Source organism: Lampris incognitus, chromosome 14 (genome assembly GCF_029633865.1).
Source record: "Lampris incognitus isolate fLamInc1 chromosome 14, fLamInc1.hap2, whole genome shotgun sequence".
Classification (NCBI taxonomy): domain Eukaryota; kingdom Metazoa; phylum Chordata; class Actinopteri; order Lampriformes; family Lampridae; genus Lampris; species Lampris incognitus.
The window spans coordinates 38,323,469-38,348,382 of NC_079224.1; the positions used below are offsets into that span (position 1 = coordinate 38,323,469).

Sequence of the window (24,914 nt, forward strand, 5' to 3'; positions counted from 1 at the left end):
TTGTATGGTATTGTATAGTATGGTATCGTATGGTATTGTACGTATAGTATGGTATGGTATGGTATTGTATAGTATGGTATGGTATGGTATTGTGTTGTATGGTATTGTATAGTATGGTATGGTATTGTACGTATAGTATGGTATTGTATAGTATGGTATGGTATTGTACATATAGTATGGTATGGTATTGTATAGTATGGTATCGTATGGCATTGTACGTATAGTATGGTATGGTATGGTATTGTGTTGTATGGTATTGTATAGTATGGTATGGTATTGTACGTATAGTATGGTATGGTATTGTATAGTATGGTATGGTATGGTGTCATTAATTATTTTGTGAAGCCAATTTGTGTAATGATCAAAGAAAGTTGAATCAGTTCATCTGGTTACAATGTTTACTGACAGAAACATTTCATTACTCATCTAAGTGACCTCCCCACCCTTATAAAAAATACAGTTGCATAACGACCAAAAACAATGATCGGTGTCATATGCAAATAGGCGTGACAGTTTTAATGGCCATGTGCACTAGTCACAGAGGATTGGGGAATGTTTGCAATCACAGCATTGTAAGATGGTGACAGATGTACTCTTAGCCCCCCCCCCCCGCCCCAGTTCAGGGATGGTCATAGATGGCCTCTTTGACTCCCAGCTCAAACCGGCCCGTAGATGGATGTAGACTGCGGCGTCCTGGCCCGGCGTGTTAGCTCTCCTGTGTTGCGTCCTCCTCTTGGCCGGCGTGTGTTTGGTTTCCCCGATGTACAAGTCACGACAATCCTCCTGTCAATACAGCCTACACTGTACTGCCTTGTTTGTGTAATGGATTTTGCGACCTAGCTGTAGAAATGTGGACACGGGCTGGTATCTCACACGTAAGAAAATGGCTGTTTTGTGCGAGAAAAGGCCCAGCGGGGTTTCACAAAAGCTGCTACGTACCTCTCTTTTCTAAGAAAACGGTCCTAATATCAATTCTTAATACCTCAATTCCCGCCGTCAGCTGTCAGTCCAACTTATTTGTTGGTGCATTTAAATCCAGTTATCAGTGGGAGTAAACACATTTATTGTCGATATTCAAATAGGCCTGATTGCACGACAGCTGAGTTCCGTTATCTTTATTGCTGCTCTATCTGAAGATTAGCGAGTACCAAAGTACATGCGGATATTATCAAACTAGGCCACTGTAAGAACATATCTGGAAACCCACAACAGACTCAGCTTAAATGAAGATAACTGCCGTGTAAATCTGGTATGATGCCGTGATTACATGGTGCGTTGGCACTGCTTCGGGCCTGGTTACGTGCTTTGTGAGGAAAGGTGGCGTTACACCCTAAAAACACACTGGGATGTCAGCGGACAAGTTCATCCCACAGGATTCACCCGACCCAACTGCCATGTGCCACAAATGTACCACGGCCAGACACCCTGTTCCCCACCGCCAAATTCACTGGGTCGGCGAACAACATGGCGGCGACTCAGTGGACCGAAAATGGGTGAATGAATTAGTAAAAACTAGTTGGCCTCGGTATCCACTGTCGCGGCCGCAGCTGCTTGGGTGAGTGCAGATGGGCTGTAGGAGGCAGTGTGCTCGAGGCATTCAGTTTACCATTCCGATCGGCAATAAAGTAAACTTAATATGGCTTTTATCTGAGCTCGATGGCTGATAACTGTGTTTGCTTACACAGGGCAGTGTGGTGCACAGATATATTGCCCCCGTAGGGAATATGGAAAGAGAAACGATTCCCAGCGTACCCTTACAGCCGAGAACCGTGGCTCCCGTCTCATCGCATTTATGTGACGATCAGCCTCCGCTGACATAGGCTACATGTCAAAGCAGCACTAATGAAGATTAATGCTCTGTACAGTAAGCTGTGTGTATGATGACGGTTATACACCATCACGACCATAGACTGCTGTCATGCTGCCTGAAGGCAGTGTGACACATGACAGTATGAGACATGACAGTGTGAGACATGACAGTATGGGACATGACAGTATGAGACATGACAGTATGGGACATGACAGTATGGGACACGACAGTATGAGACATGACAGTATGGGACATGACAGTATGAGACATGACAGTATGAGACATGACAGTATGGGACATGACAGTATGGGACATGACAGTATGAGACATGACAGTATGGGACATGACAGTATGGGACATGACAGTATGAGACATGACAGTATGGGACATGACAGTATGAGACATGACAGTATGGGATACGACAGTATGAGACGTGACAGTATGGGACACGACGGTATGGGACACGACAGTATGGGACATGACAGTATGGGACACAACAGTATGGGACATGACAGTGTGGGACATGACAGTATGGGACATGACAGTATGAGACATGACAGTATGGGACATGACAGTATGGGACATGATGGTATGAGACATGACAGTATGGGACATGACAGTGTGGGACATGACAGTGTGGGACATGACAGTATGGGACATGACAGTACGAGACATGACAGGATGAGACATGACAGTATGGGACATGACAGTGTGGGACATGACAGTATGGGACATGACAGTATGGGACATGACAGTGTGGGACATGACAGTATGGGACATGACAGTATGAGACATGACAGTATGGGACATGACAGTATGAGACATGACAGTATGGGACATGACAGTATGAGACATGACAGTATGGGACATGACAGTATGGGACATGACAGTGTGGGACATGACAGTATGGGACATGACAGTATGGGACATGACAGTGTGGGACATGACAGTGTGGGACATGACGGTATGAGACATGACAGTACGAGACATGACAGTATGGGACATGACAGTATGAGACATGACAGTATGGGACATGACAGTGTGGGACATGACAGTATGAGACATGACAGTATGGGACACAACAGTATGGGACATGACAGTGTGGGACATGACAGTATGGGACATGACAGTATGAGACATGACAGTATGGGACATGATGGTATGAGACATGACAGTATGGGACATGACAGTGTGGGACATGACAGTATGGGACATGACAGTACGAGACATGACAGGATGAGACATGACAGTATGGGACATGACAGTGTGGGACATGACAGTATGGGACATGACAGTATGGGACATGACAGTATGAGACATGACAGTATGGGACATGACAGTATGGGACATGATGGTATGAGACATGACAGTATGGGACATGACAGTGTGGGACATGACAGTATGGGACATGACAGTACGAGACATGACAGGATGAGACATGACAGTATGGGACATGACAGTGTGGGACATGACAGTATGGGACATGACAGTATGGGACATGACAGTGTGGGACATGACAGTATGGGACATGACAGTACGAGACATGACAGTATGGGACATGACAGTATGAGACATGACAGTATGGGACATGACAGTGTGGGACATGACAGTGTGGGACATGACAGTATGAGACATGACAGTATGAGACATGACAGTATGGGACATGACAGTGTGGGACATGACAGTATGGGACATGACAGTATGGGACATGACAGTCTGACAGCAAAAGGCTGGAAATGTTGCCATGATGTAATGACCTTGCAATGGCATTAGCTCAAGGCCCTAGCCGTGTGGTGTGTGTGTGGTGTGTGAGTGTGTGAGTGTGTGTGTGTGTGTGTGTGTGTGCCTGGGGTTCTCAAAACTCGTTTCCTGGTCATTAGATATTCTATAAAACAACAACGAAGTGTATTTTTGTAGGTTTTGGGCGGGCTGGGTTAGGTTTTAATGAACCCTTACTTGTCCGCAGTAATATTATAAAGAATGGTCATTTTATAAGGCCTGTCGAGTTGATTATATTTTTAATAGCTAATCAACAACAGACCGGTGCAGTGATCTTCCACATTTTTACACTTGGCCTGCTCGAATTGATGATGGATGGAAGTGATGATGTTCACGGACAAGTGAGATACGGACTGTTTCGCACTGATTGCCTTGGAATGGGATAACATTTTAACAATCCATGGGGGGAGGGGGGGCATTGTAATAACAGCTGAGTGTGATGGATCGCCTGCTGCCTTGCTCCTGCAGTCTGACATGACTCTGTGTGGGTCTTCGGATGCTGTATCTTTATCACACTATTTTTATGCGTATTTTAAAGTTCCACGTGCCAAAATAGTGAGAGAGGAAACACACGTTTGATCACAGTTGAGGAAAGTAAAATTGTTAGATTAAAGGCAACGGCACTTTCTGCCCCCCCCCCCTTCCTTTTGTTTGTTTTCATGACACATTCCTTTCCATGGGGACATTTTTAATAGCCCCCCCCCTATTTTTCTCTCTAGTTGTACTTGGCCAATTACCACTCGATGGTGTTTTAAGCCCCCAACATACTCTCCCAGACAGCACTGCATGGAAGGCACTCCCCGCCCCCTACAGTTTCAGCCAATCACAGCACTGGCGCTAACCCTAACCCTAACCAGTGCTGTGATTGGCTGAAACTGTAGGGGGCGGGGAGTGCCTTCCATGCAGTGCTGTCTGGGAGAGTATGTTGGGGGCTTAAAACACCATCGAGCGCCAATTACCCCACTCTTCTGAGTCGTCCCGGTCGCTGCTCCGCCCCCTCTGCCGATCCGGGGAGGGCTGCAGACTACCACACGCCTCCTCCCATACATGTGGAGTCGCCAGTCGCTTCTTTTCACCTGACAGTGAGGAGTTTCAGCAGGGGGACGTAGCACGTGGGAGGATCACGCTATTCCCCCCAGTTCCCCCTCCCTCCCTGAACAGGCACCCCGACTCACCAGAGGAGGCGCTAGTGCAGCGACCAGGACACATACCCACATCCGGCTTCCCACCCGCAGACACGACCAATTGTGTCTGTAGGGACGTCCGACCAAGCCGCAGGTAACACGAGGATTCGAACCAGCGACCCCCCCCCCCATGTTGGTAGGCAACGGAATAGACCGCTTCGCCACGCGGACACCCTATTTTTAATCGCTTTATAATCGGCTCCAGGATGTGCAGCCGAGGTTGTTTTTACTTGACTGACAGCAAACTCATGACAAACCAATAGCTTCTATCTATTTTTTAGAATAAAGAATAATCCCAATGAACTTCTCCTGAGTTCACATGCAAGCGCTGCGAGACCACCTGTTGTGCTAAGTTTGTATCCCTAAAAGAAGATGTACCCCATAAGTTGTCCGTGGCCCCGTGGGAACCAGTATTCATTTCAGGGGGCAAAGCCCAGTAGGGTATTCAGTTTGCCTAATCCATTTTTAAACTGTTTTCGGAGTATCAACATGGTTGTATAAATAAAGTGGCGTAACCAAAATCACAAGTGTTTGTCCACTTGCAGTGCGCCTGTTAACCTTACAAAGTTTTCACCTTTCAAATCTAAGTTTCAACCTCTCAGGTCTTACATCCAAGCTTTCACGCCTTGGTTATTATGAAAGTTTGTATTGGATCCACAAATGGAGACGGATGATCCGCTGTGGCGCCCCCTAACGGCAGCAGCCGAAAGTAGTAGCAGTAGTAGTATTGGATCCACAAATGCGAAAATGTTTGTGGATCATGGTACGTATTATTTGTGGATTGTCTTCTGTGGGTTACAAATAATAAAGTCCATTAAAAATTCCAGAAGATAATCTACTTTCGGCTGCTCCCGCTAGGGGGCGCCACATTGGATCATCCGTTTCCATCTCTTCCTGTCCTCTTCGTCTTCCTCTGTCACACCAGCCACCTGCATGTCCTCCCTCACCACATCCATAAACCTCCTCTTTGGCCTTCCTCTTCTCCTCTTCCCTGGCAGCTCCATATTCCGCATCCTTCTCCCAATATACCCAGCATCTCTCCTCCACACATGTCCAAACCATCTCCATCTTGTCTCTCTTGCTTCGTCCCCAAACCGTCCAACCTGAGCTGTCCCTCTAATATACTCGTTCCTAATCCTGTCCTTCTTCGTGACTCCCCATGAAGATCTCAGCATCTTCAGCTCTGCCACCTCCAGCTGTTTTGTCTTCCGTGGGTTACAAATAATGAAGTCCAATAAAATCTTCCATATGAATTCTGGCTGTGATTTTTACCTCATACACCCGAAAAAATAAAATAAAATAAATAAATAAAGCTCCGAAACCAAAACGGTGATTAACGCGACCCCCCCCCCCCCCCCGTTATCAGCTCGCCACATCGTCCGGTTGAACAGCAGCGCCCCTCTGCGGAGCGCTGCGTGCGTTGCAACGCTCTCCGCGTTTATTCATCAGGACGTGAGTCTCCGCACCGCAGACGCGCGGCAGAGACGACCTGCCGTCGACCGGGAGGGCTGCCTTATCCCCAGACCTGCAGGGACAGCGTCGTCAGCCTCGTCTTTCTCCGTTAAACACCAAAACCATCTACGACCATTTGTCAAAATGGTGAGTAGACTCAAAAAAAAAAAAAAGAAAAAGAGAAGAAGAAGAAGAAACGCGCGTCTAATTTCATCCAGTTGCATCAGTATTAGGGGACTGTCGGGGGACTAGGCCAGTGAAGTGCGCCGTTCTGTCATTCGGACCCAAAATGGATGCGCCGGGCTCGGGAGAAGAAGGACCGTGTTGCGGCGCTCGCCAACGTTACGCGTCCGGGGGGGGGGGACGCGTTGTGGGGATCGATACTCGTGAGAGATAAACGCGCTGCGACTGAGACGGCTGCTGTTTCCATTGCATCATCAGGCTGCGCTCATATCTGCGCAGTTCTGCCGCTGTGACGTGCGTAGCAAATCCCCCGAACCGACCCGTTACGGTCCAACTGAAGACACCGATTCGGTCTTGTTCCGTGCTCCCCACGTTCCCATAATTCACGTGGCGGCATAGATGCGCTTATAACCCCTGGGTTACCGGCAACCGGTGGACGTCGCAGATTTGACGACACAACTCATTTTATTCTGCGCTCATTTCGGTGTTTTAGGGTGATTTTCAACCAGATACCACATCGGGGCTACGTTTCACAATTTCACAAGTTATGAACTGGTTTAGCGTTACTACGTCATATGGAAACCCCTGGTACACCGCGGGCTATTGTATCACACTCGGCACGTGTTGCGCTCTATTGCACCATGCAAGGATGCCAGTTTGACCCACGAGACCGTGTTAGTGGTTATTAATGAATGCCCGTAGCCTTCTAATTGAAACTAATGGATCCCCCGGGACATGTCGTTAGTGGTGGATCAGGGGTTGCCCTTAAGGAGCACATTTGTTTTGTTTTCCCTATGTCAGCATGTTGAGTAGTTGCAAATCGGAACCAGGATCGTGTTTGTTGGCCATGGAGGTTTGCACACACATGGAATTTGACTCCGGTTTTGTGGCTCTCTCGGTGTACTTAAACATAGAATAACAACACGACAACACAACAGTCTTCAGATATATATATATATATACATATACATACATATACATATATATATATATATATATATATATATATATATATATACAGGGATTGACTTGTGAAATAAGTGGTGATAAAGTGGAATGGCGGAATTGGGGTAAGTGAACAAACATATGATGCCCAAAACATGTCTCCTGGTTGTAATTGGGATGACTTGACTCTTTGCAAGGTGAACTTCACTGTGGACCAGATCCGGACCATCATGGACAAGAAGTCCAACATCCGGAACATGTCCGTGATTGCTCACGTTGACCACGGGAAGTCCACTTTGACTGACTCCCTGGTTTCCATGGCGGGCATCATTGCCTCGTCCCGGGCCGGAGAGACCCGCTTCACAGACACGCGCAAGGATGAGCAAGAGCGCTGCATTACCATCAAGTCGACGTGAGTGGTGGGTGGGGTCAAGTCTGGTTGCGCAGGCGTGCCTAGGCCCGCCTTGGATTCCAGTGCATGCCTTTTTTATCAGCCGGGGTTTTCAGATATAATTCATTTTTCTGTTCCAGCAGATTACGGGTGAACATAGTTCAACAAGTTTCCCTCAAAATGTGAAGTATTTGAAACGCTGTATATGAGACGTGCTGTTTGGATGGCTTGAATTACATATTCTGTGAAGGAAAATCCAGCAGCCATCCATTATGAATACGTTTTGGAATTTCATAGCACGTCTTGGTGATTAATTAGCCTTTTCAATATAGCGTTTAAAGCTGATGTCGCTCCCTTCCTCTGGCAGTGAGGACTACAAACAAGGTGTAGTGGCCATGGTCACTTTAGTGCCATCACTTCAGCAGTTAACAGTTCCCACCCTTGCAAAAATGGCATCCTGGGGGGGGGGGTTGTGCGGGTAGTGTAGCGGACTATTCCGTTGCCTATCAACGTGGGAATCGCCGGTTTGAATCCCCATGTTACCTCCGGCTTGGTCGGGTGTCCCTACAGACACAGTTGGCCGTGTCTGCGGGTGGGAAGCTGGATGTGGGTTTGCATCCTGGGCGCTGCACTAGTGCCTCCTCTGGTTGGTCAGGGCACCTCTTCAGGGGAGAGGGGGAACTGGGGGGAATAGCGTGATCCTCCCGCGCGCTACTTCCCCCTGGTGAAACTCCTCACTGTCAGGTGAAAAGAAGCGGCTGGCGACTCCACATGTATGGGAGGAAGCATGTGGTAGTGTGCAGCCCTCCCCGGGTCAGCAGAGGGGGTAGAGCAGCGACCGCGATGGCTTGGAAAATAGGGTAATTGGTAAAGTACAATTGGGGAGAAAACGAGGGATCCCCCCCCCCCCCCCCGCAAAAAATGGCATCCTGGGACCAAAGCTAATAAAGACAAGCTAATGTATTACAAACTGCATCAAACTATATGGGAACACTGTAATACCATAATAATGATTGTAGAGTTGGTAGATTAGCCGTGCGACAGAAGCATCCCCCCCATCGTCATCACATTTCAGCCCTGTTTCCTATTGGAGTAGGAGCGTGTTTACCAGTTAGCATCATGTAACCTGACTCCATGGTCCAGATGGATAAAATAACTTTATTAATGGGGAAAAATCCTGGATTTCCGCTTAAGTACTCAAGTCCGAGGTTCAGTTTAATTCCTTCTTTTAGATGTGAGGCAGGCCAGCAAAGCTTGTACATGAATTTATCCTCCACCATGTGTCCTTTAACTGCTTCTTCGATTCTCTCTCTTCCAGGGCCATCTCCTTGTACTATGAGCTCGGGGACAATGACTTGACATTTATCAAGCAGAGCAAAGACGGCAACGGCTTCCTCATCAACCTGATTGACTCTCCGGGCCACGTTGACTTCTCCTCGGAGGTCACGGCTGCCCTCAGAGTCACCGACGGGGCCCTGGTGGTGGTCGACTGTGTCTCAGGTAAACTGACTCCAGATCAGCTGCACTTGTCAGAGTACAGACCTGGACGGTCATATCAGACTGTAAATAGGCTCAGCATGCTTAACAATTTCTAGTCTTGTTAATATTAGAGAAGCACACACTTAATGGTTGTTGTTGTTAAATGAATGAATGAATGAAGGCCTTTATTTGTCATTGCACAGCTGCACAACGAAATTAAGCGCAACTCCCCAGTGGTACACAAAAAAGAGAGAAAAAAATATACAAATAGTCAGAATACAAATAGACACACATTTGCAGCACAATCAACATGTAATGTATGCGTAAGTGTAAAAATAAGTGTAATATCTATGACACTAGATAAATAGTCTGTGTGTCGCACTAGCTAAATGGTAAATGGACTGCATATTGTATACCTCACATTCATCCATTCACACACACATTCATACACTGATGGCGGGGCGTGAGAGCAGTTTATATATGATGTTTGCTCACGTTTCATCTTTGACCATGTGTGACCTATACCATGTTTAACTTTATTTCACGTTGCTTAGATAGATGCTTAAAGTTCATCTGTAAGAGGGCCGTCCGTGTGGCGTGGCGGTCTATTCCTTTGCCTACCAACACGGGGATCGCCGGTTCGAATCCCCGTGTTACCTCTGACTTGGTTGGGCATCGCAATTGGCCGTGTCTATGGGTGGGAAGCCGGATGTGGTATGTGTCCTGGCTGCTTCACTAACGCCTCCTCTGGTTGGTGGGGGCACCTGTTCGGGGGGGGGCGGGATAGCGGATCTTCCCACGCGCTACGTTCCCCTGGCGAAACTCCTCACTGTCCGGTGAAAAGAAGCGGCCGGCGACTCCACATGTATCAGAGGAGGCATGTGGTAGTCTGCAGCCCTCCCCGGATCAGCAGAGGGGGTGGAGCAGCGACCGGGACAGCTCAGAAAGTGGGGCATTTGCAGGAAAATGCAATTGGGGAGAAAAAAAGGGGGGGGGGGTAAAAAAAAAGTTCACGTATAACAGAACAAAGGTAGTCTTATATATATAAGGTGTCTTCTCCATGTGAACAAATAAAGGTCTGTTGTTCACTGTTGGCTGCTAGCAGAGGAATGTATGTATGGGAGACGCAGTGAGAGTAGGAAGTCTGTACACAGTGACTGGAGGAATGGCACTGGTGGGATGTGAGCTGGAAGACATGAGATAAGGAGGGGGAGAACAGACAACTGCCCTATAAGAGAGACTGTACTGTATTGATCAGCACACATCCAAGCATCTAGGCTTGTGTGTCTGGTCATGAGACTTCTGGTCATAGAGATTTCTGTCTCGCTCTTCATTTAATGTCCGAGTGGAATCAGATAATTGCCAGGACACGGAGGCTGCCATGCAAGGCACCAACCCGCTCATCAGGAGCAGTTAGGGGTTCAGTGTCTCACTCAAGGACACTTCGGCAGGCCCTCCGGAAGAGCCGGGGATCGAACCAGCGACCTTCCGATCACTAGACGACCCGCTCTACCTCCTGAGCCATGCCGCCCCATGTTGTTGTTGTTGTTGATCGCACGACACAAGCACACGGAGATTTGAGCCTGGTCCAGGGCTGGACTCGAGTGGCAAGAGGCTTGTCTCGTGAACCTCTGCACGCCACAAGATCACCACGACATCCCCCGTCTCCGCTGACCTGCCATGTTTTGCACAGACCAGTGGAAAGCCACCACGGTCTTGAGAGAAACTGGAGTTGTAACTGGCCTTCAGATTGTCTGGCGTGTCCCCGGGGGGCTTGAGGGAAGGCGAGGTCGTTATGTTTCAGCTCTCCTGAGAGCGCCGGCAAGTGTTGCTAAACGGTACTGAAAATAACCAGCCCCCTCCGCTCCGAAGATGTGTGTGATCAGAAACACAGAAGCCAAGCCGACCGAGGGAATTCTGTTGAGGTTTTTTACTCCCTGACCTCCGGGGAGAAAAAAGACTTGCTGCACCCGTGCAGTCTTCAGCAAACCACGCAGAAACGGGCACGAACAACATGCACCGAGGGTTTGAAAACTGCAGACGTCAGCGAGCCCGCTGTTCAGCTGGCACGCTTTTAATGAGCTAATGAATGGGTTAATCTCGCGTGCTCTAACCTGCCGTTGTTGTTCACATCGCTGAACGACAAAGGTCAGGGTTCATGCAGGATCGCGCGTGCCGTCAATAAACTCGTTTCCAGTGACTTCTGCTTTTGTGGCGATGCAGAACGGGAAAGCCGCTTGCTGGTCAGCGCTCCAGCACCGAGGAGGCTGATCCGCGGTTCAGCCCTTCTGTCAGGCGGACGGATTTCTGACACAGTCTCTCATTTCCTGTCTGCCTCTCTCTGTGTGTGTGTGTGTGTGTGTGTGTGTGTGTGTGTGTCTCACCCTTTTTCATTCTGTGTAACCAAAATGTGAACTGCAGTGTAAAGTTAATGGCTGGCGTAAGACAAGGTCAAAACAGAAGACAGATGCGGGCCAAGAAAGTTAAAAAAGTAGACTTAATCTGGGGCGGCATGGTTGCGCAGTGGTTAGCGCGGTCGCCTCGCAGAAAGGAGGTCCTGGGTTCGAGCCCCGGGGTAGTCCAACCTTGGTGGGTCATCCCGGGTCGTCCTCTGTGTGGAGTTTGCATGTTCTCCCCGTGTCTGCGTGGGTTTCCTCCGGGGGCTCCGGTTTCCTCCCACAGCCCAAAGACATGTAGGTCAGGTGAATCAGCCGTACTAAATTGTCACTAGAAATGAATGGGTGTGTGTGTGTGTGTGTGTGTGTGTGTGTGTGTGTGTGTGTGTGTGTGTTGGCCCTGTGATGGCCTGGCGGCCTGTCCAAGGTGTCTCCCCACCTGCCGCCCAATGACTTCTGGGATAGGCTCCAGCATCCCCGTGACCCTGAGAGCAGGATAAGCGGTTAAGATAATGGATGGATGGACTTAATCTGAATATTATAGCAGCGTAGTAATGTGTGACTACCCCCCACACACACACACAGACACACTCCCAACCTCCTCCCTCCTGATCTTACCTGCTGCTCCTCTTTTGGCAGGTGTGTGTGTGCAGACAGAGACGGTGCTGCGTCAGGCCATCGCCGAGCGCATCAAGCCGGTTCTGATGATGAACAAGATGGACCGGGCCCTGCTGGAGCTGCAGCTGGAGCCGGATGAGCTCTTCCAGACCTTCCAGCGCATCGTGGAGAACATCAACGTCATCATCTCTACCTACGGGGAGGAAGACGGTGGACCCATGGGGAACATCATGGTAAGGCGTAAGGCGTCGGATGCACATGCACCTGCGTGAATACAAAACAGAAAGAGAGAGAGTGAAATACACACATACATATATATATACTCTATATGTATATGTATATACAGATATATATATATGTGTGTATATGTGTATATATATATATGTGTGTGTGTGTGTGTATATGTATGTATATACACTACCGTTCAAAAGTTTGGGATCACCCAAACAATTTTGTGTTTTCCATGAAAAGTCACACTTATTCACCACCATATGTTGTGAAATGAATAGAAAATAGAGTCAAGACATTGACAAGATTAGAAATAATGATTTGTATTTGAAATAAGATTTTTTTTACATCAAACTTTGCTTTCGTCAAAGAATCCTCCATTTGCAGCAATTACAGCATTGCAGACCTTTGGCATTCTAGCTGTTAATTTGTTGAGGTAATCTGGAGAAATTGCACCCCACGCTTCCAGAAGCAGCTCCCACAAGTTGGATTGGTTGGATGGGCACTTCTTGCGTACCATACGGTCAAGCTGCTCCCACAACAGCTCAATGGGGTTCAGATCTGGTGACTGCGCTGGCCACTCCATTACCGATAGAATACCAGCTGCCTGCTTCTGCTCTAAATAGTTCTTGCACAATTTGGAGGTGTGTTTAGGGTCATTGTCCTGTTGTAGGATGAAATTGGCTCCCATCAAGCGCTGTCCACTGGGTATGGCAGGGCGTTGCAAAATGGAGTGATAGCCTTCCTTATTCAGAATCCCTTTTACCCTGTACAAATCTCCCACCTTACCAGCACCAAAGCAACCCCAGACCATCACATTACCTCCACCATGCTTAACAGATGGCGTCAGGCATTCTTCCAGCATCTTTTCATTTGTTCTGCGTCTCACAAACGTTCTTCTTTGTGATCCAAACACCTCAAACTTGGATTCATCCGTCCACAACACTTTTTTCCAGTCTTCCTCTGTCCAATGTCTGTGTTCTTTTGCCCATCTTAATCTTTTTCTTTTATTGGTCAGTCTCAGATATGGCTTTTTCTTTGCCACTCTGCCCTGAAGCCCAGAATCCCGCAGCCGCCTCTTCACTGTAGATGTTGACACTGGTGTTTTGCGGGTACTATTTAATGAAGATGCCAGTTGGGGACCTGTGAGGCGTCTGTTTCTCAAACTAGAGACTCTAATGTACTTATCTTCTTGCTCAGTTGTGCAACGCGGCCTCCCACTTCTTTTTCTACTCTGGTTAGAGCCTGTTAATGCTGTCCTCTGAAGGGAGTAGTACACACCGGTGTAGGAAATCTTCAATTTCTTAGCAATTTCTCACATGGAATAGCCTTCATTTCTAAGAACAAGAATAGACTGTCGATTTTCAGATGAAAGTTCTCTTTTTCTGGCCATTTTGAGCGTTTAATTGACCCCACAAATGTGATGCTCCAGAAACTCAATCTGCTCAAAGGAAGGTCAGTTTTGTAGCTTCTGTAACGAGCTAAACTGTTTTCAGATGTGTGAACATGATTGCACAAGGGTTTTCTAATCATCAATTAGCCTTCTGAGCCAATGAGCAAACACATTGTACCATTAGAACACTGGAGTGATAGTTGCTTGAAATGGGCCTCTATACACCTATGTAGATATTGCACCAAAAACCAGACATTTGCAGCTGGAATAGTCATTTACCACATTAGCAATGTATAGAGTGTATTTCTTTAAAGTTAAGACTAGTTTAAAGTTTTCTTCATTGAAAAGTACAGTGCTTTTCCTTCAAAAATATGGACATTTCAATGTGATCCCAAACTTTTGAACGGTAGTGTATATATAAATATATATATATATATATATGTGTGTGTACATGTGTATATATATATGTGTGTGTGTGTGTGTATATGTATGTATATATATATAAATATACAGTTCTGCACATCAAGATCATTTGATTTGATACAGGCCTGCACAGACGCAGACAGCAATTTATCAACAAAAGAGTCCAGTCTGACCAGTCAAGTTTCTTCGATAAGTGTCTTCAGAGAGAGAGAGAGAGAGATTTGATTTTTAAACTACATTTATTCGGTTTACATTCCAGTCCGACAGCTGATATTAAAACATACTGATCTGTTTGTAATCCAGCTCATAAAATGAAAACAATTTCAGAAAGAAGTCCCGCTGAGTAGTTTAAACAAGTATTTATAACAACAAACAGGATTTCAAACTCACGTCAGCTCTACTTGCATAGCCCAGCATCACAAACACAAATCCTCCTCAGGGTTTTTTGCAGCAACACAACATCCTGTCCTTAGACCCTCATGTGGGATGAAGCACGGCTCCCTAAAAAACCCTTTAACAGGGAGAAGAAATAGGAAGAAACCCCAGGGAGAGCAACAGAGGGGGGATCTCTCTCCCGGGACGGACAGCGTGCAATAGATGTTGTGTTTACACAAGTTACATAACAAATAAACACATAAATCAAACAAAAGCCGGTAATACAGCCGGGACTTTGCCTTCAGAGAAAGTGAGAGAGAGAGAGAGAGAGAGAGAGAGAGAGAGAGAGAGAGAGAGAGAGAGAGAGAGAGAGAGAGAGAGAGAGAGAGAGAGAGAGAGAGAGAGAGAGAGAGAGAGAGAGAGGATGGCGAGAGAGAGAGGATGGCGAGAGAAACAGGAGAGAGAGAGCAGCGAGTGAGAAAGAGGAGCGAGAGGGGAGAGAGAGAATTCCTTTTTCGTTTTTTGTTTTTTTGTTTAGTACTCTGTTGACCTGTTTTGCTTTGGAAACATTGTAATTAATGCAGTCGTGCCAATAAAGCATCATTGAATTGAATTGAGAGAGCGAGTGAGAGAGAGAACCCCGGATCATCATCTAGGGTTTGAGTGTTAGCACCGGCTCCAGCAGAGTGTAACAGGCTGGAAATACTCCACGTTGTGCGTTTTGTTTCCATCCGACAGCTGCACGTGGTTCATATGTTGCCTCTCTCGCCGTTCAGATCGATCCCATTATTGGTACGGTCGGGTTCGGTTCCGGCCTCCACGGCTGGGCTTTCACCCTGAAGCAGTTCGCCGAGATGTACGTGGCCAAGTTTGCTGCCAAAGGCGACGCTCACCTGGGACCAGCGGAGAGGTGCAAGAAAGTGGAGGACATGATGAAAAAGCTGTGGGGAGACAGGTACGCGGTGGAATATGTACAAAAACTGGCTTTCCATTCCCACACAGGTACACTGTGTGGGAATGGACTGTGCAAAGGACTTAGAACGTTTGTGGGTCGTCTACACATAGCAAACAATGATAAAACACACACAGTGTAGTAAGTGGTTCGTTCAGTAGAAAGCATGCACAGTCCCAACATGACGGTCAATTAGCAGATGAGCATAAGTCACACCTCATTGTTAAGGGGGATGATCCGATTTGCATGGTCTTGTGTAATGCTTTGCATGCTTCTGTCAGGTATTTTGACCCAGCTGCTGGCAAGTTCAGTAAGACTGCTACTGGTCCTGATGGTAAGAAGCTCCCCCGCACCTTCTCCCAGCTCGTCCTGGACCCCATCTTTAAGGTGAAGAGGGTTATTTTGTAAGGACGCTGGCTCTCAGGGATTTGGAGTTTAAAATGACTGTTCGATTCATGTGTAGGCCAATCAAGAGCCGATTAGCTGACCTTTTAATGTGCATGTTCATGTGTTGAATACTAACACCCCTCCCCCCACACACACACACACACACACTTTCCCTCTCTCTCTCTCTCTCTCTCTCTCTCTCTCTCTCTCTCTCTCTCTGTCCCGTTACCCTTCACATCCTCTCTCACTGGCTTCTCATCTTCCCCCAGGTTTTTGACGCCATCATGAACTTCAGGAAGGAGGAGGCGGCCAAACTGATCGAGAAGCTGGACATCAAGCTGGACGCAGAGGACAAAGACAAGGAGGGCAAGCCCCTGCTGAAGGCGGTGATGCGCCGCTGGCTGCCCGCCGGAGAGGCCCTCCTCCAGATGATCACCATCCACCTGCCCTCCCCCGTCACCGCCCAGCGGTACCGCTGCGAGCTGCTGTACGAGGGTCCCGGAGATGACGAGGCTGCCATGGGTGGGTAGAAGACAAACACACACAGACACACACACACACACCAACGTGGACATTAGTTGGGGCCTTGAGATACCGTTCAGGACAGTAAACGCACAAAACACCACAGCCACGACTCGTCCTGTCATTTCCAACTCAGCAAAGACGAGCCTTTTCGGGTGAGTGTCACACGGTTATCTGTCTCATGAAACAAGGGCTGTATTTCATTTGTGTTTCTTCTTTTGTTTTCACTTAATTTACATCTAATTAATACTGTATTCTAGAAATTCACAAAAACTGTGTTTATAGGAATAGAGAAGTCAAGTGATCTTCTACCACCAAAGTGAAACTGGCCAGTACCATACTGATGATGTCCACGTTCTTCTAAAAATCCAGTTTGAATATAGTATGTGATTCACCGTGCTCTGAATGTCGCTCATCGCCCATTAAGTAAGATACATATCCCTTTTTTTTTTGTGGATTCTTCCCCCTTTTTCTCCCCAATTGTACCCATCCAATTACCCCACTCTTCCGAGCCGTCCCAGTCGCTGCGCCCCCCCCCCCCCCCCCCCGCTGATCCGGGGAGGGCTGGAGACTATCACATGTCTCCTCCGATACGTGTGGAGTGCAGCGACCAGGACACATACCCACATCTGGCTTCCCACCCGCAGACACGGCCAGTTGTGTCTGTAGGGACGCCCGAGCAAGCCGGAGGTAACACGGGGGTTCGAACTGGCGATCCCCGTGTTGGTAGGCAACGGAATAGACCGCTATGCTACCCGGATGCCCGTATCCCCCTTTTTTAAGCCTTAATTAATTCAGTCATTGCAGTATGACCCCACTGACATCCCAGGTGTGAAGAACTGCGATCCCAAGGCTCCTCTAATGATGTACATTTCCAAGATGGTCCCCACCAGTGACAAGGGTCGTTTCTACGCTTTCGGACGTGTGTTCTCTGGCTGCGTGTCCACGGGCCTGAAGGTACGCATCATGGGACCAAACTTCACTCCTGGCAAGAAGGACGACCTCTTTCTCAACCCATCCAGAGGTGGGTGCACCTATATGTGTATGTGTGTGTGTGTGTGTCCCAGATAGCATCCGGATGTGGGCCACTTCAGGCAATGATGCGGCACTGATGACCATCTTTTGGCCCTGACAAAATGGATGCGGGCCTGAAGTGGCCCACATGTGTAATAGCAAATATGGCCGAAATATGCCAAATCAAATGTGGGCCTTTTTTGGCAAAGAGGCGGCGCTCTCGGCAGCATGTAATCTGGATGGGACCCTGAAGTGGCCCGTGTGGTAAATGGTGAATATGGCCCAAATATCACAAAACAAACATGGGCCACCTTTGGCAAATATGTGGCACATGCGGCATTGCTATGGCTTGGTTCTGGCCCGCCCAGATCTGGCAAACAGGACCGGACCGCCCGAGTGCCATCATTCCACACGGTATGTGGGCCGGATGAAGTGTCGGGTGTGGGACGGGTCCGGGCCACAGCAATTTTGCTATCTGGGGTGTGTGTGTGATTGAGTTTGTGTATGTTGTGGAGTGTGTGGAACATCCATTTGCAGAAACCGGAGGTGTTGAAAGTCATGGTTGGACGAGTGAAAAGGTTGAGAGCGACTGAGTGCAAAACGTGTATTTACTGGTGTATATTGTATGTTTACTAGTGCATGGATACTACATATGTGTTTGTGATCCTTCTTTTGTTGCATTCGACTTTTAGAGCCCGAGCACCGGGTGGTGCGAAGGCCCTATTGTATCTGTGGGATTCTTTTTCTTCTTCTTCTTCTTCTGTATTCAGACTCATTTTTGAGGTGCTAGGGGTGCTTGAAAACTCACAAAACTTTGCAGGTGTATCAGAGGTGGCAAACGTTGATAACGAATATGAGTCTTGAGCTTGGGTGTGGCAATTTAGCTTGATAGTGCCCCCTAACAATTTCAAAGTCAAAGCCCTCATCTGTAAAATTGAAGTAGGTGTACGAAATTTGGTAGGCAGCTGTGCCATCTCCAGACTTAAAGGAAAGCCTCTTGAGCCATACGCTCCGCCCAACAGGAGGGCCGCTATTTTGAATTTACTGTGCAATTGTTGTGCAGTTTTTGCCATTTCCAGGCGTTGTACTTTAATGAACTCCTCCTAGAGAATTCACCAGAGTGATTTCAGATTTGGTCTGTGACGTCTAAAGACCTTTGTGATGCTAAATTGTGAAGCTGTTGAGTTTTTGTGCTACGCCCTTGACGTGGAGTGCCAGTCAATTTGCACGTTTCGCCATGAAATAGGAAGCTGTTGTAACTCGAATGCACGTTGTCCCAAAGTTCTCATGCTTGATAAGAGCCCAGGCCTGAACACAGCTACACGTCAATATTGAGTCCTAGTTATAGTGCCACCTACTGGCAACAGGAAGCTACAGGTGCTGTACTTTTACGACCTCTGCCTAGCAGGTTAACCAGGTCAATCTCAGATTTGATCAGGGTCATCTGAAGTCCTTCACAGTATTAAATTGTGGAACGCCATTGCTGGGGCGATGCGGTCCTTTGCATATTTCGCCATGAAAGAGGAAGCTGCTGTAACTTGACTTTCAATTGTCCATTCTGGCCCAGAGTTTACATGCTGGATGAGAGTCAGGCCTGAAGACATTTACACGTGCATACTGAGTCATAGTCATAGCGCCACCTACTGACAACACGAAGTCAGCCTTTTGTGACAAACATCGTCTAAATGACATGAAATTTACGTGGTGTAGTCTACACAGGATATACAGCAACTGATGTGTAATTAGTGAGTATTCTGTTGCGCCACATAGTGGACACAGGAGGTGATATTTAACTCATTTGTGCAATGTTCAATATTCAAGAAAATGCATATTCATGGCAGGCAACATCCACTAAATGCATTGCTACATTAATGGCACACTTGTGTAACACTGCCTACTGGCAACAGGAATTGAAATGTGATAATCATAGTGCCCCCTACTGGCAACAGGGAGTCAGCCTTAAGTGACATACATTTGATTTACATGAAATTTACATAGTATGGTCTACACACGATATAGCAACATGACGTATAATTAGTGGGTGTTCTCCAGTGCCACATAGTGGACACAGAAAATGATATGTAATTCCTTTGTGCAACGTCCGATATTCATGAAAATGCATATGCATGTCAGGGGACCGCCACTAAATGTAATGCTGCATTAATGACACACCTACTGGCAACCGGAAGTCAAGCCTTATGTTACAAACCTGCTTTGATTTCCATGAAATTTAAAGTGTGTGCTCCACATTTAATATGCAGCAACATAATGTACATTTAGTGCATGTTTTCTGGCACCACATAGTGGACACAGGAAGTGATAGTTGTCTCCTACACGCAATGTTTATTGTTCATGAAATTGTATATCTTTCACAGCTGCCACTCCTTCCGACGCACTTGAGGTGCGTGGGCCTGTTCATCGCTGCTTGTTTTATTTCTTTTCATTTCCACTATTTATCCCCACATCTTTCTCTCCCTTCCCTCCATGCAGGACCATTCTGATGATGGGTCGCTATGTGGAGCCTATTGAGGATGTCCCGTGTGGGAACATAGTGGGTCTGGTTGGAGTAGACCAGTTCCTGGTGAAGACAGGGACCATTACCACCTATGAACAGGTAGAGCATTTCTATTTTCCAAGCTTAATGCAGCTAGAGTGGGTTGACCCACGCCTCAATTTTAATCCAAAAAACTTGCTTCATGAATTATTAGCGCACGATCACTGTTTTGAAATATGGTGCTGATATTTCAGCACATAAAATACATTTGAAAATCCTAGATTTTGATGTTAATTAAAGATATAGTTCATACTTTTTGAAGTCTATCCCTATTTTATACTTAACACTCCTAAAGGATATAAGTAGGTTTCACTTTCACAGTCGTCCATCCTTTTCTTCATTCTGGACACGCAGCTCCAGCTTTCCATCTACATTTCAATACAATTAATGGGAGGCAAGTCCACAATCCTTGTTAAATGCAAAAAAAACCCCCCAAAAACTCTCCACGGTTCAGCCAATGCTAACATGATGCTATACAGCAGTCTATCATAGCCATTTTCAAGCGGTCACTTAAAAATGTAGATTCTTTCGTGCTCGGTTACAGTCGTTTGCTATCGTACTACTTCCTGCAACACGGCCTACGAGTGATTACTAGCAGCAGTCACTCTGCCAAGGCAGAAAAAGCAAACGCCAAGATGGATAACAACGATAATTTTCTTAAAAAGACTGCTTGAATTTGCAGTGATACACTGCCGTAGCATCATGTTAGCTTTGGCTGAATATCGTAGTGTTTTTTTCTTTTTCTTTTTTTTGCACTGAATGAGGATTGTGGATTTGTCCCCCGTTAATTGCATTGAAACTATAGATGGCAAGCTAGAGCTGCGCAACGGGCCTCAATTATCAATTGTTCGTATGTACAAATTGGTTCTTACACACCCAAATTTGTTCTTACACACCCAAGGATTTTTTTTAGCCCTGAAGTTTGTCTCGGAGACCAGTGTAGAACCTGGGTAACCCCTAAATTTAGGCACCAATTGGCTAACACTGATGTCTTTGCAAGCCTGTGTGATTTCTCGTTGCAAGAGGTAGACAATAGATGTTAGGGGGAGAAAATTACAAATAATCATCAGGCTTTGCTTCTGACTGTCAATCTTGAGAGCTAAAAAATTTCCATGGATGTGTAAGAACAAATTTGTACGTACGAACGACGAGTAGGAAAGAGGAATATACTCCGAAAGATTCTGAACTATTCATTTAAGCTTTTCACTCAGCTATTACAAACTCAGTGATTCAGCGTCTGTCCACAGGCCCACAACATGAAAGTGATGAAGTTTAGCGTGAGCCCTGTGGTCAGGGTCGCTGTGGAGGCCAAGAACCCCGCAGACCTGCCCAAGCTGGTGGAGGGCCTGAAGCGCCTGGCCAAGTCTGACCCCATGGTTCAGTGCATCATCGAAGAGTCGGGCGAACACATCATCGCCGGCGCTGGAGAGCTGCATCTGGAGATCTGCCTGAAAGACCTGGAGGAGGACCATGCTTGCATCCCACTGAAGGTGAGACAGGAAGGACGGAGAGGCTCATAATATCGGGGTAGTGAGGAGGTGAACTCAAGTTCAGTGAATAGCACTGAGGCTTGATCTTAGGGCCGGGCAATAATTCAATATTATCGTTTATCACTTTATTATTGTCTTTCACTGGTATTGTATCGAGATAAAATGTTGATGTTGTCATATCTTGATACACAACTTGTCTAAATCAATGAGAATGAGAATCTATTACCCTGAAATTTCTCACAAAATGAGGTTGAAATATTCGAGGGAGTGTTATTTGAAAACTATTTTTTAGTTTGATATTATACTTTAAATTACAAAACAACTCAGTGTGATGAACCTCAGTTGGATTGTTAAATAAGGTATTTTTGCAAATAAAAGCAGATACCCTGATTCGTAAAATTCCCTATAATTATAGTGATTATAATATTTTCCATATTGCCCAGTGCTAACTTGTTGCAAATTTCTGCTCCAGTTGCCCAATACAGCAAATTTCCCTATTTTGGCATTGGGATACAGTAATTTACAGAAACCACTGTGTTTCATCCTCAAGTTATTGCATCTGCATCCATTCTAATGCGCACCAAACTCCCTCTTGTCTCCCCCCAGAAATCAGACCCGGTAGTGTCCTACAGAGAGACAGTGACCGAGGAATCGCACCAGATGTGTCTGTCCAAGTCCCCCAACAAGCACAACCGTCTGTTCATGAAGGCCCGCCCTTTCCCCGACGGCCTAGCCGAGGACATCGAAAAGGGGGAAGTCACCTCTCGTCAGGAGCTCAAGGCGCGGGCCCGTTACCTGGCAGACAAGTACGAGTGGGAGCTGACGGAGGCCAGGAAGATCTGGTGCTTTGGCCCCGACGGGACTGGGCCCAACCTGCTGATGGACGTGAGCAAGGGTGTTCAGTACCTCAACGAGATCAAGGACAGCATGGTGGCTGGTTTCCAGTGGGCGACCAAAGAGGTAGATGTCAGTTTGATTTGAGTTCAGTAACTCGGTGTATTATCAGATCTGATGTCGACACGGCCTAGATATATGATATGATATGATATGATATGATATATGAATTTGTTATTGCACATTTTGTGGCAACGCTTATTTCTATGATTTTTTACTAAACCCCACTGCCCCACCACCCCGAAACCCGAGTTTGAATATAACACTCATTAATTAACTTAACACCCTCCCACACAGGAATGTCTGGTTTCGTCGCAATGTATTTTCTATGTTTTCGCCATTTTGCGTTCCACGCCGCTGCTGTTTCGAATGCTCCATAACGCCTAGAAAGGTGTTTTTGTGTCACCGGTTTGCTTGCGTAAAGCAGAACGGCAGCAAAGCTCAGCTGACAGCAAGGCCTCGGTCTCTCCCCTGGCTCTGCAGGGCGCGCTGTGCGAGGAGAACATGCGTGGGATCCGCTTCGACATCCATGACGTGACCCTGCACGCGGACGCCATCCACCGCGGCGGAGGGCAGATCATCCCCACGGCCCGCAGGGTTCTGTACGCCTGCCAGCTCACCGCTCAACCTCGACTCATGGAGCCTGTTTATCTTGTTGAGATTCAGGTGTGTGTGTGTGTGTGTGTATGGTGAACTGGGTGGGTGGATGTTCTCAATATCATCATATGTGATTATTATTAAATATGACCCTTTTCTTTTAAAAGGTGATTTTATGTGTTTAACTGGCGCGCTCACTTGTCTGTTTAGTGCCCTGAGCAGGTGGTTGGCGGGATTTATGGGGTGCTGAACAGGAAGCGCGGTCACGTGTTTGAGGAGTCTCAGGTGATGGGTACCCCCATGTTCGTGGTGAAGGCTTTCCTGCCTGTCAACGAATCCTTCGGTGAGTGAGCATCTTAAGTCTATACCGTGCCCATTTTTTCATGCTCTGCCCTACACCATCCCTGTCTTTTAACAAGAAATGTGGTCATAACCATAAGGTAACATGAATTCAGACTTTCAGCTCTCGGGTGTACATTTGATCGGCTTTCAGTTGGTCAGTCAGATACTGTAGATGGCCTCGAATGGACCTTAGATGAGTTCACAAATGTTTTCCGAATCCACACTTTAGGTACACAGAGAGGCCAGTAATAACTGAAGGTTCACAAGTCTCCATGGAGGTCTGAGTGTTTCATGTGAATTACTGCTTCAAGATCGAGTTAAAGATGGGTCCCACGGGTTTAGAAAATCCGATGATCCATAGTGGACGTGGGTATGGCACCATGTTGGGCGGCACAGTGGCGCACTGTCGCCTCACGGCAAGAAGGTCCTGGGTTTGAACTCCGGGGTGGTCCAACCTTGGGGGTCATCCCAGGTCGTCCTCTGTGCGGAGTTCGCATGTTCTCCTTGTGTCTGGGGTGGGGTTTTCTCCGGGTGCTTCAGTTTCCCCCACCATCAAAAAGAAATGCATGTTAGTTAGGGTTAGTACTCCTGTCTGTGCCCCTGACCGAGGCACGGCAAGACGAACTGGAGTCGGTCCCCGGGTGCTGCACTGCGGCTGCCTGCTGCTCCTAGCTCCACAGCTAGGATGGGTTAAGAGCGTAACTTCCCCACGGGGATCAATAAAGTATCTCAAAACCTAAAAAAATAACTCCGGCGCATCCTCTCCATTTCCTCTGCAGGATTCACAGCCGACCTGCGCAGCAACACGGGAGGCCAGGCCTTTCCTCAGTGTGTGTTCGACCACTGGCAGATCCTCCAGGGAGACCCCAGCGACCCCGCAAGCAAGCCCCACCTGGTTGTTGCCGAAACAAGGAAACGCAAAGGTCTGAAAGAGGGAATCCCTTCCCTCGACAACTACCTAGACAAATTGTAAATGCCGTGCCAGTGTTTGATACCAAACCAAGCTGTAAACCCTATCCACCGAGCACTTTAAAACCTTTGCGTAGGCTTAAAATATATATTGCACACATGGCACTTTTTTGTCATTTTGGTATTTGTTAGGGGCTTCTGCTATCAAAGATTCTTACTTTGTCATTTCACAGCTACTCTTAAGTGCCTATGGCAAAGGTTTTCGGGGTTCATTCAGATCAAGCTATTTTATCATCACTCCCTAGCATTTCTTTCTTTCATCACCCTCATCCCCTGTATAAGGCTGTATAGTGCACTGTGACACTGCTGCAATAAGGCTTATTATGTAAACGGATCATGACCAGATGAAGCCTGGAACATCACAATAAACTGGAGTACAAATCCCACCCGGGCTGGTCATTTTCACCGGACCTGTTGAATTGAAAGACTCAAAAGAAATAAATAAGCGACACATTCCTTTATCTCATTCTTTAACTGATTTATTTCAAATTACATCGATGATGTTAATAAATGCTTGTTTGATATGCAACCCTGTAA

At 47.0% G+C, this 24,914-nt stretch overlaps 1 protein-coding gene across 1 annotated transcript; it reads left to right on the forward strand.

The window, feature by feature from the left end:
• The first annotated feature begins 6,254 nt into the window (after positions 1-6,254).
• Positions 6,255-24,906, forward strand: LOC130124124 (elongation factor 2-like). Its single transcript, XM_056293540.1, has 14 exons — positions 6,255-6,372; positions 7,551-7,765; positions 9,063-9,244; positions 12,259-12,470; positions 15,433-15,611; positions 15,890-15,995; positions 16,265-16,517; positions 17,347-17,545; positions 20,022-20,145; positions 21,333-21,575; positions 22,182-22,535; positions 22,953-23,135; positions 23,277-23,409; positions 24,188-24,906. The coding sequence occupies exons 1-14, from the start codon at positions 6,370-6,372 to the stop codon at positions 24,379-24,381; spliced, it is 2,580 nt and encodes an 859-aa protein (XP_056149515.1). The 5' UTR covers positions 6,255-6,369; the 3' UTR covers positions 24,382-24,906.
• Positions 24,907-24,914: the final 8 nt, after the last annotated feature.

Bases quoted from the DNA above. Each gene is read 5' to 3' on its own strand.
- LOC130124124 (XM_056293540.1), top strand. The intron at 16,518-17,346 runs GTGGGTAGAAGA...CTGACATCCCAG, and splicing joins AGATGACGAGGCTGCCATGG to GTGTGAAGAACTGCGATCCC. The intron at 21,576-22,181 runs GTGAGACAGGAA...GTCTCCCCCCAG, and splicing joins ATGCTTGCATCCCACTGAAG to AAATCAGACCCGGTAGTGTC.